This window comes from Zeus faber, assembly GCF_960531495.2.
Source record: "Zeus faber genome assembly, chromosome: 11".
Lineage (NCBI taxonomy): Eukaryota > Metazoa > Chordata > Actinopteri > Zeiformes > Zeidae > Zeus > Zeus faber.
In genome coordinates, this window is record NC_137205.1 from 6,684,460 (window position 1) to 6,698,629 (window position 14,170).

General features: G+C 43.4%; 1 protein-coding gene across 1 annotated transcript; it reads right to left on the reverse strand.

Moving 5' to 3' along the window:
- Window positions 1-1,778: 1,778 nt before the first annotated feature.
- On the reverse strand, window positions 1,779-7,202 carry LOC307236941 (protein unc-119 homolog A-like; the record flags this gene model as incomplete). Its single annotated transcript, XM_080009536.1, has 6 exons — window positions 1,779-1,912; window positions 2,737-2,909; window positions 4,681-4,768; window positions 5,060-5,173; window positions 6,866-6,952; window positions 7,073-7,202. 6 exons carry the CDS (start codon window positions 7,200-7,202, stop codon window positions 1,779-1,781), a joined length of 726 nt encoding a protein of 241 aa, XP_079865662.1.
- Window positions 7,203-14,170: the final 6,968 nt, after the last annotated feature.

Here is a 14,170-nt window from a genome sequence, read left to right on the forward strand (position 1 = left end):
AGTTACGAGTAACAGTTGGAATTATCATAGACTTTGGGAGACCGGGAGACTTTAGTTTTGAATGTGCCACCGAATTTGAGAGAACTTCAGCAAAGCTACTGAGTATGGCTTTTTCTCATCGCTTGAATTTTTGTGTTGTTTTTGTGAAAGTTCATCTACATCGACAGTTTCCCAACCACAACTATCTACGGCTGCCTTTCACTTCTTTGTGTTCTTGCCGGGAAAGTGGCGGACCACGCCACCATCAATGTGAACGGCGTACAGAGGAACATATACATGATTCAAAAAGGACGTATCCTACAAAGCGGCAGCTGAATAAATATGGCATGAATATCAAACATTCTGGAGTGTTTTCTTCCCCGTGAAAAACTATCTGACAGATTATCACTTTAATGGTAGTGGTGGTGGTGGACTTGTAAGTGGCTGGGGCAGCACCTCAATAATAACCCTCAACGCCTCATGCCACCGCAGCACAGAGGGGCTTCAAAGAAATGCACAAACCCGGCGGTTTTCCTGGCCACTGCGCTTCACCCCTCTCCCCCGTCCGACGAGAGCATTTGTTTTTTTGGTATTGTTTTTCGGACATAAATAGAAAAGGGATGTTTACGAAAAGGAGATGGCTTCATGGGGAGAGTGGGGCTACGGTACAGTACATACATACAGATGGTGGCACGTACACACACACACACAGATGGTGGCACGTACACACACACACACACACACACACACACACACACACACACACACACACACACACACACACACACACATACGTTGAAGAGCTTGTTGCTGCCGACAGGAAGAGAAGTCCAACAAGGGCTGCACAGGAGCAAATTGGGAGGTTTGGAAAAAATGGCTCCTGCAAAGTTTGAATCTTAGTCCAAATAACCACTTAAACTATCAGTTGAAACCTGACACACTGACATGTAAGGTGTCTGTCCAACAGCAATCCAATTTAATAGGGTTTAATACAGCTTAGTAACACAGGAAGTGGATAGTGGTTAGTTAGTGCATATACACAGATACACACAGAGATGCGAGAGCTCAACAGGTGTGCTATGAAAAAATGTCAAGTTCCATTTAAAAAATATAAAGAATGGAAATTAGCTCTTGTGTTGCAAGATCAAAATTGCAAGGCAGCACCAATTAATCTAATTCAACAGTTACAGACAAAATAGCAGCTCTGAAAGAACAGGTTTCACTCTGTGAGGACTATGCGTAGTGATGAAAGGTTTGACTCTTTTTTGAGATCTGGTTCTTTACCACTCGGTCACTCCGTTAATAGAGTAGTTCAGTTTTCCGACCGTTTGTACATTTGATTAAGTTGGTGTAACAGACTGAGAAAGGGGGGACTTCCTGAATGATGAATGAGAGTCTGTTCGGCTCCAACAGAGTTAAAGAGTCATTTAATTCTGTCCACATTAGTTATTTTAGTGGAATGCAAAGAATAAATCAGCCACATTCAATATGAATTATTGCAAATGGATTGGACTTATTTTTGCCCTGGATTTAAGTTGGACCTTACTTTTGGTCTTTTTTAGTCCTCTGTTGTTTTGCGCGAGTGACTCCGGAACCTGGAGTAATACAATAAAACATGTTCGCTATGAACGAATCCTTTGTGAGTCTCGCCTCACTACTAGTAGGCCATAGAAATATGCAGTTATACATGCTTACTGCGTCTGATGTAGTGTGCCATGGGATTATTTAATTGTAAAAAGTGTGCCGTGGCAGAAAAAAGATTGGGAAACACTGCAGTACTGTAGAAAGATGGTCTTCCCCTATTTGCCGAACATCTGGGCCCCGCCCCGCTGGTCGAAGGAATACTCGGCCTTGTGATGCATGATGAGCAGGTTGTTAGCGAAGTAGAAGCTGTCTGAGCGCGTCTCAAAGGGGTTGGCGATCATCTCTTCCACTGGGGAGCGGGAGATATAACGGATATGTGTCACAGGAGAAGCTCGGCCAGGATAATTTTTTAAGCCAAATTTAAAGTGTATGTCTATATAATGCATGAACTTTTAGTGTTTTTAGAGCTTGTTGAGCTTATTGTGCGTAATCACCTGGTGTCATGACATTTCACTGCATATATGTATGACTGTATGTATATGTCGGCGAGAAATAATCTCTTGAACTTGAACTTGACTTGTTTTTTTTGGTTTTATATTGGTTTTTTTTGTTGCTAATAGAATGGAAAAAGTTTTAACTACACCGATAGTTTTCAATTAAATGTTCTATTTCTTGCACAGTGCACATGATCTGACTGAATCGAATTGATGTTAGTGTTGAGACTTCCGCCAGCAAGTTTTGATACCCAAGCAGTTCATCTTTTGGGTCGACAGGAAGTGGAAAAACAGGAGTAGAAATAGTTAGTTAGCTAAACATTAAATTCATGGGGGTTTTATTGGGTTCTGAAAAAAATTTAAATAAGGAAAAATAAATGAAAATATTACATAGCAAGATGAAAAAAAGGGAAAATAAATCAATATAAAAAGACAAAAGAGAAAAAAAAATGGAAAACATTTGAATTTAGCTAAATAATCTGGAGAAGATTTACTTCAAAACAAGTAAATATTGTTTTGAAGAATTGCTTCAAAACAAAAAAATTTCTCAAAACAAGAAAAAAAATCTTGTGATGTAAGTTAATTTATATATATATATATATATATAAAATAATTTAAAAATTTAAGTTTCAAAATTAAAAAATCAATGGGAGTGGGTGTGTTGGTGTGGGGTCCTCACCGGTGTCCGGGTCCAGGTCAGGCAGGCAGTAGATGTGCTCACAGGTGTTCCTGCTGTATGGGATGCAGAAGCCGATCTCAAAGTCGAATGTCTTGAGCAGGAGGTTGCGGAAGAAGTGCCTCTCGATTAGCCGGAAACGGTTCACCGCCTTCCCGCCCACGGTGAACTCCAACCTGGACCAGGAGGTGAGAGCAGGACCTTTAAAAAGCGCTCTACTGTTTCTCACAATACCTCGAACTTCATTGGCTCTTATGATCGTTGTGTAGGTGCGCAGGAAGGGAGTGCATTCGGTTTTTTTTTCTTCTCTATGGTTAGAACCTTGAATATATATACAGTTGAGGCCAAAGGTTTGCATAGACCTAGCCTAAAGATATTCAAACTCAGTTTTTCACAACTCCGCACATTTCATGTTACTATACATTGCTTTTGGCCGCTCAGTTAAGATATCTACTTTGTTTCCTCAGATCAGATGTAATTGTAAAACAGTTGATAGCAGACATATATATTTCAGCTTTAATTCACTCTCTCGGAATTCCAGTGGGTCAAAAGTTACACCAAGTTGGCTGTCCCTTTCAACAGTCTGGAAGATTCCAGAAATGGATGCAATTACTTTTTAGAAGCTTCTGATTGGCCAAGTGTCATAATTAGGAGTTTATTAGGAGTTAATTGGCACATTTAGCTGTATTTAAGCGCCTAGCTTTAGAGCCAGTGCCTTTTTGCCCTTGATACCATGGGAAAATTAAAAACAACTGAGCCAAGACCTCAGAAAAAGAACTACGGACCTCCACAAGTCCGCTTCCTCCTTAGAAATTTCCAAACAACTGAAGGAACCACGAGTATCTATACAAGTGATTGTATGCAAATCTAAAAATCTTGGGATGATACAGACACTGCATCGCTCAGAAAGAGACACACAGAACTCACAGAACTGGGGCCTCAGAAGGGAGTTGACACACACTGAAACAGAGTCAGGAACAGGAGGGGTTTTGAGGCATGTTACAATGGCTCGAATGCATCCTATATGAACTTGTTGAAAAGGAGTGTAATAGGTCCCAGTTAAAAGGCAATGCCACAAAATACTAACAAAGTGTAAACTATTGACCCACTGAAAATCTGATATAGTAAATAAAAGCTGAAATATATCTTTCTCTTAGATCTTATTTTGAAATTACCTCTATGGAAATAAAGTAGATCCCTAATTGACTTAACATAGGACATGTATGGTCTGTCTGTCAAATGTGAGAAGTTGTGAAAATTTGAGTTTGAATGTCTTTAGCCTAGGTCTATGTAGGTCTCTTTACTTAAAGTTATATATATATATATATATATATATATATATATATATATATATATATATATATATATATATATATATATATATATATATATATATATAACTTTGAGTAAAGAGCATGTTTCCTTTGACTAGTGGGCGGTGAATTCTCGTGATTGGTCCATTTTTATTATGAATTATTGATCTGTTATTCTATAACAAATTCCTAAAAGGTTAATTAATTTTGCATTGGAATAACTACACTGTATTTACACAGACAACCAATAATAATAATAATAATAAGAAGAAAATTCTTATTCTTATTATTTTTCTTATTATTATTATTATTAATAATAATAATAATAATAAGAAGAAGAAGAAGAAGAAGAAGAAGAAGAAGAAGAAGAAGAAGAAGAAGAAGATGTATAATAGTAATAATAATTACAAAAATAAAAAATTATAATACATGCATAGAGGGAACAAAATCTTATTTGCTATTGCTATTCTTCCTGTCCATTAAAGTCATTGGAAATAATTACACGCTAATGGTCCATCTCAGCCCTATACATTCACTTGGTGTCATGTTACAAATTGTGCTCACTCAGCACACACACACACACACACCCACACACACACACGCAGTAGCCGCATCTCATCTATTAGTGACTGACGTGGCTCCGATCTCTCTGAGGCCCAGGAATGCGGGAGAGAAGTGATACTGTATGAATCGGCCTGTATCCTCCATCACATCTTTAATTTCTAGATAGAGAGAAAGCATAAATACATAAATACATATTTTACTGAACGAAAAGGAGGTACATACACTGATAAACTACAGCCCTCAATCAGGTTGACTGAAAATGAGGATTAGGATCTCCGAAAAAACAATTAATTCAGATTAGAAATACTGTAGTTTAATAACACATTTCGAAAGATATATTTTAGTAGAATGAGATTTCTTGAAAAAAGACAGAAAAAAACAAACACACACCCACACACACACACACACACACACACACACACACACACACACACACACACACACATAACCTGTGGGACAGTGCTTCTTGATGTCCAGGATGACGGCTCCACTCTCCAGATCTCGAATCTTGAAGCGAGAGAAGTTGATGTTGTAGATGTTTTCCTTCGACGAGCACAAGTAGTCTGTCAAACATCCAAACAAACACTGGAGTCATTGTCTAGATTGTCTGCAAAGACAATCTATCTGACTTCTAAAGGAAGTAATCCCTCTATGCCTGTCTGTCTCTCGGTATCTCTGTCTGTCTGTATGTCAGTATGTATGTATGTCTGTCTGTATTTCTGCATGTCTCTATGTCTGTATGTCTGTGTCTGTTTGTCTGTATGTAAGGAAGGAATCTCTCTGTCTGTATCTCTGCATGTCTCTATGTCCATCTGTATGTGTCGGTTTGTATGTAAGGAAGAAATCTCTGTCTGTCTGTCTGTCTGTCTGTCTGTCTGCTTGTCTGTCTGTTTGCCTCTATGTAAGGAAGGAATCTCTGTATGTCTGTCTGTCTGTCTGTATCTCTGTATGTGTGTCTGTCTATCCATATATGTGCCTGTCTATCTGTATCTCTGTCTGTATGTAAGGGAGGAATCTCTATGTTTGTCTGTCTGTTTGCCTCTATGTAAGGAAGGAATCTCTGTCTGTATGTCTGTCTGTCTGTATGTATCACTGTATCTCTGTATGTCTGTATCTCTGCCTGTCTGTCTGTCTGTATGTCTGTATCTCTGCCTGTCTGTCTGTCTGTCTGTATGTCTGTATGTATCGAAGGAAAGAATCTCTGTATGTCTGTCTGTATCTCTGTATGTGTGTCTGTCTATCCATATGTGTGCCTGTCTATCTGTATTTCTGTCTGTCTGTCTGTGTGTCCATCTATCTGTACATTATGTCTGTCTGTCTGTCTGTCTCTCTGTATGTCCTTTGATTATATGGACATTTCAACAGTTCATCCAATCTACTTTACACTTGTGTGTTGCTGGGGACCCAAGGGCGTGCCGTGTCAATTTGGTGAAATTTGGACACGCAGCATGTGTAATATTAATACATTTTGAATGAACAAGCGAATTGCGAGCCAGCTCATCTTCCATTGTGGAACACAGGACTGAATCATTTCGTTTCGTTAAACTGTGCCATTAAAATGTCTTAGAAAGTCTTACATTTTGAATGGGCATGTACGTACGTACGCATGTAAGTAAAAGAAAGTTAAAGAGTGAAGTGTGACCATATGACCGCTAGGGACACTATAACAGGAGGGAGTGAGAGAGAGAGAGAGCGAGAGAGAGAGAGAGAGAGACAGAGAGAGAGTGTGTGTGTGTGTGTGTGTGTGTGTGTGTGTGTGTGTGTGTGTGTGTGTGTGTGTGTGTGTGTGTGTGTGTGTGTGAGAGAGAGAGAGTGCTGAACATTTGAAGTATATGTAAGTGTGATATGTCAATGTCTATATTTGTCTGTGTTCTTTCTTGGACTGTGTGAGCTTTGTGATTGTGAACAACCGAGTGAGACACTGTATCGTATTTGTTGTCATTTTTACAAACACAAATTAACAAATAAACATAATTTATTTGAGTATGGCGTAAACGAGTAATCCTGAGCCTGAGTGAGTGCTGGATTCATATTGCCCTCCTGCCGAGACTGATATTTTCATGAGGGATGCACGTACAGTACATGCACAAACAAAGCCTGCATGTGTACACAAACAGACACACACTTACATGACATTTTATTCAGTTGTGCAATCAAAAACACATATGCAGGCATTTGGACACGGACACACACACACGCACACGCACACGCACACGCACAAACATACACAGCTAGATGGGGTGACCCTGGCTCACCTGCAGTGTATCCCTTCAGCCTCAGGACATGTTGAGGGGTCACCGGTTCACCAGGCTTCCATTCTGGACCCTCCTCTTCCCCCTCCCCTGTCGTTAACTTTCCCCCCGAAATGAACCCATTCCACTCCTCCATGCCTTTTTCCACCACCGCAGAGCCCCTGTTCTCCTTCTCCTCTTCCTCCTCCTCCTCCTCCTCCTCCTCCCCACCCTGCTCCCCTGCCCGACCCTCTTCTTCTTCTTCTTCTTCTTCCTCTTCTTCCCCCGCATCCTCACAGCGCTTGGCGGCCACCTCTCCTCTCAGACTCTCTGCTGACGTTTCCTCCCCGTCCTTATCCATTTTTAGCATGACACTGCCCTCGCTGTGGAAGTGTGATCACAGGCCTAAAAGCGATTTTTCCGAAAGGCTTTAAAACAAAAAAAAACCCGCTCTTGTACGGAGATATTATGCACACCGGCTCACATGCGCACACCTCATACACAAACACAGAAGATCTCAGGGTGTCAGTGGCTCAAACAGATTATGTCCGTCAGGATTTGGAAATCTGAGTTAATCCCTAATTAAACTTGGTCATGGTCGCTACAGGGCCAGCTGAGGGCCAAACTTCCTGCATGGGCTGCGCTTTACAGCCAAGTGTCAAAACCATAGATAAATAGGAAACAAAACCTGATTGTATAATGTTGTTTTTTTTATCTTGGATTGCGGGAGAAAAAAGTAATCAAAGTAAAAGAGAAAAAAGGGAAATTAAAAACATAAAAAAAATATAGATATATTTAAAAAAAATACTGTAAAGCACAGCTGTTGATGGTTCACCTGTACTTCGTAGTTCTACAATATAGGTGACTTGCAAATCCCAAATTGCTCCTATCATAAATATAGTCTCTAAGAATGGGCAAGGTTTTGGTGTGATTTTGGTTGGTGTCAATGTATTTTGGCACGTTTTGCTTCACTGCAACACTGTGAAACGGATCTAAAGTTCCAGGAAAAAAAACAACAACAAAAAAAAAACCTTTTTCACACCACCTTATCTTTTATTATTTTTTAGCTTTATTTTTTAAGTCTCTGACATGCAAGGTGATTCAAAGTGAGAGGAGTTTCACTTCTCGTTTTCTTTTGTTTTCTGGAACGACTTAAAGCTAGTGAGCCTCACCCTAAAACCACATCCTGCCTCCCAACGTCAAAACAGGCTGCTCTCATGCTGCAGTTGGGCGGACAATGCGACCGGGTCTCTTGCCGTTCGAGCGTCGATATATCCTTTACTGGTGCCATTGGGGTGGACGGCAGGTGGCCACACGGAAGAGGAAGAGGGAAGAAGAAGACGCAGTGAGATGCGAAGGCTGGGCAAATTGGGTAGGCGTAGTGTCCGTTATCCTATGAAATTCAACGCAAATTGATGTGAATTGCAGTTGGGTTTTGCTGAACGTTGAGTTGTTCGCCAACGCTGTAGATGACACCTTCAAGTAGTTCTGTTTTGTCTTTCTGCTTCCTCCTTCCGCCCCTCCCTCCATACATTTTCGTCTTTCTGTTTCTCAGACGGAGGATGACAAAAGCTTATATTCTGCTGCTGATCTGTCTACTTCACCTCCTGGCGGGTCATGTGATCGATTCCCCTGCTGAAGCCACAGCTCTGCATGGCTCACAGACGGAACGAATAACCGCAGAGTCGACAATCCGACTGGCTGCCGACAGCATACGAGGGGAGCTCACTACCGGTGCACCAGCGTTTAACAACATGGGAAACCACAAAAATTATGACAAAAATCCAAGGGGCATCAATATTGGTCAACCATTCTCGGCACCAATCGCTACGGCCAAGACGCAGGTCAATGCTGCAAGGATGTTGCCAGGAAACGCGGATAGTGCGCACGCAGTCAGGTTGGGTGCCTCTGACAAAAGCAAAGCCACTTCTCTCAATCTGGACAATAATGGTCCAACACATGGCAAAACCCCTGACCCCGCCCAAGGAGAAACCGAGACGTCCTCCAATCGCTCTCCGGACCACGACAAGGAGAGAGAAGGCAGCGATGCAGGAGGCGGGAAACCTTCATGTCCCCACTCTTCGAAGCTCGTTTGTTTTATAACCCTGTGGGTGCTCGGCATGGCCGCTTCTGTGTTCCTAGCATTGACCATTTTCCTCGGGGTGCGTCTGGTTGCGCAATGGCGACATGTCAGAGGGGGCGGCGATGGGGGGAGACACCTCGACGGGGGAGGAACAGAGGCGGGGAGCCTATGGGCGGCCCACCAGTCGTCGCCGGAGGAGAGAGCCGAGTTCTGGTACACCGGCACAGTAGGTCAGGTGAACCGGGGAAGGAGAGAAGGAAGGAGGGAGGATCAGGAAGGAAGGTGGAGGGAGAGCAGGAGGGGAGGGGAGGAAGACGACCTTTGGGCTCAGCCCAAAGTGACTTTGAAAGACATCACTGACTTCTGGTACACCAACGGAAGAGCTGTCGCAGAAGACCCCGGACACGAAGTGCAAGGAGACGGTTCAGACATCTCCCTGAGTTGCCAGGTTCAGCCAAGTGCAACGGACAACGGATTTTGGGGCGCAGGTGCAGAAGACTAAATGTTTGTTACAAGGGTGTCAAAACTCTTAACCACATCTGAGATTTGTACTGAATTAATAAAGTGGATATCATTTTTTATTTGACCATTTCTGATGTTTTCATCTGTTACAGTGTGCTGCAATGTGCTCCATGTCAGCTTTTGCAAAGGCCACCATGACCTGGAGAATGAACATCTTTTCTACCCAATTGCATTGTACGTTAGAGTTGAGCTTAGGTCACAGCCTAAATAAGGTCCTCTCATGGAAAGGCCAAAGTTATCAACCCTAACACAAGTGGAGGCAGATCCGTTTGAACCGCACACTTCTGAGGATGGACCTGGTGCTGTAAAAAGTCCCAGGTGCTCACCAGAATCTGACTAGGGTGTTCCCGAGAGAGGCAAAGGCAAAGCATCGAGCGGCCCAAGGAACTTAGAAAATGAGAAGCTCACTGCATTAGTGAAGGGTGATTACAACAGCTTCCATCCATTGTCTCACTGCAAAACCTTTTGACCGAACACATCTTATAATACCAAAATAAACACACCCACACTCTTATCTGTCTCGCTCCCTCATTGACCAATCGCATAAGCCTCCAAAACTAAGCGAGAACAGGAAGTTGACGCCCTCAATTCTGAAAGGACCTTTAATACAGACTTCTGCCCACATGTTCAAGAAATAGACACTTGAAAGTTTTTCTTTGCATAAGACTGTGTGTTTCCATCCATTTTAAATTACCTTGTAATAATTGATGATGGCTCATGTGGTAAAGGAAGTTTTAAGCGGCCTTTTAAGCACTTTCCCTTCGACTCCACTCAGTTAGACAGTTCCGTTATTTGTGTGCGAGACGACATGCAAATGCAGAACTCAGAGAAGGCCCAGGTATATGTGAAACGGCTCCAGGTGTCACTGGTGTGGTGCCCACCTCAGCCACTTAATAGAAACAGAATCAGAATCATTCATAGGCGCATTTATTCATGTACAAAGAAATATGTCACGGTAATTATTGGGGCGTGTCGACAGACGATTAGTATTTGTGAATAAAGCTTGACAGTCTAAGAAAATAAATAATACATTGAATAAAAAGTAAAGCAAGAATAATAAAAATAAAAAAGTCAAATATACACAAATAGGCAAAAAAAACTTTAAAAAGTGACTAGTTATGGATTCAATGTTAAAACGGCTTGACATATGAGCCCTCCTTGGGTGCCAGTCTACAAAAAGCCTTCATGATAAATAAATAAATTTGCGAAACACTCTCAGTTTAGATGGTTTGTGGTAGAGCACATACAGGAAGTTTTTATCTACGTGCTGATGTTCCATTCTCACACTGATGGGAGATCTCCGCCCTTGCTGTGGCCTAACGAGTGCATGTTGTAACACAGGCATGAAAAAGGCACAAAAAATATGTCAGGTTCCTTTTGCGAAATGAACTTCTGCTTCACTCTCTCTCTCTCTCTCTCTCTCTCTCTCTGTCTCTCTCTCTGTCTCTCTCTCTCTCTCTCTCTCTCTCTCTCTCTCTCCCTCTCTCTCTAGCAATCGGGGCACAAGCACATGACAAGCCCCAGGGAAAACGCAGTGAGCAGCACCCGGGCATCACTCCAGCTCCACCCTGTTTAGCTCTCACGCCATGGTTTAAGACAGGGACCAAAGTGAAGAGGACAGTTAGAAAGAAAAGAGAGAGGGAGAGAGAGAGAGAGAGAGCGAGAGAGAGCGAGAGAAAAGGAGAGAGAGAAGGAGAGAGGGCAGGGGGGGGTTGAAAAGGGAAGAAAGTGGCAGAGGAAGGTGTTTTGTGTGAGTTTTGGACACGCACAAGCGGTGTGAGCAGTGCCTTAAAAAACTGGATCCATCAACTTCGCCAGAACACCAAACAAGTAAGTGAAGTCCAGCACTTTAAAAAAATGTTATTACAGATAAAAGTTGTTTTTATTAGAAAAAAAAATCCTTTTAATCCTTTTTGTCCTTTTAATTCCCCAAATATGGACAAGAGTATTGTTTTTTTTCCCAAACATGTTTCAACATTTAATTGTTCATGGTAACACATGACTAAACAAAATATGAGTCACTTTCTTTAATTTAAGTGGGACTAAACGATTTTAGCGTGGAGCAGCCAATGATTTAAGCAGAATTAAACACCTGCTTCAACACAGAATCTCTAATTTTCCCTATATTCTCCATTACTCTGTACATACAATCTGCTGCGATATGCCCCCTGCTCAATCTGTTGATCACTCTCTCCTCAGACCACATGCGCTTCTGGCTGACGGCGATGCAGAAATTTCTCATAAAGCTCTTAAAATAGCCACCGCGGAAGAACCAGAGAAAAGGGGCAGAGCAAGAGGAAGCAGAGGAAGCCAGACTTGACACTTCAGTGACAGAATCACTTTTCTTTTTTTGCCTGGGATTATAAAACAAAAACGTCCAGTTCAAAGACCGCGGGGGCAGTGAGGGGATGAAGTTGAGAAGTGCTGAACCAAAGTCACAGCCCAGATAACCTTTCCTGACACGCCCGTCGTTTTCTTTGTCGCTCAATAAGGGAAGCGCCCGTCGGCCATTGCGGAATCATGTTAATGGCACGTGTCAGCCATGTTGTGTGCATCCTGCCCTGCATTCCTTCCTCGCGCTGCCCCTCCTCGTTGCTCAAGAGTCCTCCTCCCGTGGAAATCACTCTTCATCTAATGCATTTGAGGATGTGGAAAGTGTCACACCTACCTTCACCACTGAGGTGATGACCTCTCCCAATCAGAGCAAAGCCGTTTTGGCCGGACACGCCCGTGTCAGAGGAGCTTATGGCCGCCAATGGTACAGGAGAAGTGCCTCTGCTGCAAAGTGCATTTGTGGTTTCCCAAAATTCTTCTTCTGTGGCCAACACAAGCGACACTGCCTATGAGGAGTCCAACTCCAGTGCGACATTGACTCCGTTGGGGTTAGAATCGGCTGCTTACCACACTGTGGTAACCACTCTGGATACCCCAGCGGGCCCCGTGCTGCTTGGTACCCCCGCAGGCAATTCGGACCCTGTGGAAACCAGTGTATTCGAGGTGATGACGACCGGCGGTCTTTTTACTTCCTCAAAACCATCAGCAAATAATCTCACCACCGTTGCAGACACAGGAGGCTCCCCTACAGCCGAGGCTTCCAGCGAGTCTCCAGAAGCCTCCACAGAACCCCGCCGCGAAGCTGCCCTCTGGGGCCTCCACCTAAGTCGTCCATCAAGTGGTCTACCATGGTCCACAGCACCATCAGGCCCTGGCCCACCCTGGATGGCGCCGCCCCCGCCACCTCTACCCCCACCCCCACCCCCAGGATGCCTACTCCCACCTTGAACACCCAGGAGTCCAGGCCACCTCTTGTGGAGAAATTGAAAGATCCTGGCCTGCTCTGGCTCATAATGGTCGGTTGTGCTGGTCATGGTGATATGTGTGGCCGGGGTCATATGCCTGAGCCTGCTGGTCGTGCGGCGGAGACGGAGCCGGATGGAGCACTTTGGTGGCGGTGGCCGGTCCAGGATTACAAAAGGCGGGGGGTCGGACCCCTGGGCGGGGGCCGGTGATGATGGCCGGCGTGGCCCTGTGGAAGGAAAGCGGTGAGAGGGATGAGCCGATGGGACAGAACGGAGCAGACGAGACGCTGCTGAGCACCTTTGGCGCCAGGGGAGCGGAGAGGGAGGGACCCGAGGGAGGGGTGGGAGGGGCGGGCTCCGAGGAGGCTGGGAAGTGGAACGAGGAGGAGTCCCTGCTGTACATTGACGAAGAGATAGAGGCGGGGAACGATCCAGGGGGAAGGGATGGGGGAGATGCGGAGGGAAATAAGGGGAGAGAAGAGGAGAATGGACTCCACACATCTGGGCATGTGAATGGAGGGGCGACCTTCTGCTTAACGACAGCAGTTTGAAAAAAAAAAAAATAATAATAATAATAATAACTTTTTCTTCGATTTGTGGAAGGGAAGTGCCGATGTGATATCATAGCCGCGTAAATATCCATAAGTTATGATCACCGAGCACAGGTGCACAATAATTTAGGGTGAAGCTAATTCATAGAGGGCAAGTAGGTCAAGATGTTTAATTTTCTTATGATAAGAAGAAGACAATAGTTTATAGATTTAACATTCAACTCAAAACTGTACTTTTTTTTTTTTTTTTGAGCTGTAAGGATTTCCAGCAAGGCATACTATCACTGGCATTCATCTAGCGCGCATGGTTCAACATGACCACTGCTTTTACTGATGTGTATATAATTTTCAGAGTGAACCCATCTGCAATACAGCTCTAAGGCAACACATGCTTGTGTAGGAAAAGCAGAATTAGTGGCTGATTATTCTAGATTTTGTTGAGAAACTGGTCTGATTTGTCATGTTTATGGTTTGCAGACTTTGGCAGACTAATTATAATTATTTTATTTTATTTTATAATTTTTATATCAAGTTTTTTTTTTATCTCATTAAGGCCATGCATGTACTTGTTATTATATTAAAAAAACAACGAGCATCGGAAGCATCTTTCATGACTTATCTCTTAACACTGCTCTGTGTCATCAAGTTTCAGTTTGAAAACAGCTCTCCTGGTGGGGCAACGCAGTGGACAATAAACCATCGTCGATGACACAAACACAAACACACAAACACCCGACTCTATGGTGCTGACGGTTGTTGGTAAGAAAGTCGTTTTTTTTGTGTTTTGAAACGATCGGGTCACCACCACTTTAAATCTCGCAGCGAAAAGTAAACAAATGATGATTGACGCTGACGGCGCCGCCAGGGCCTCGAC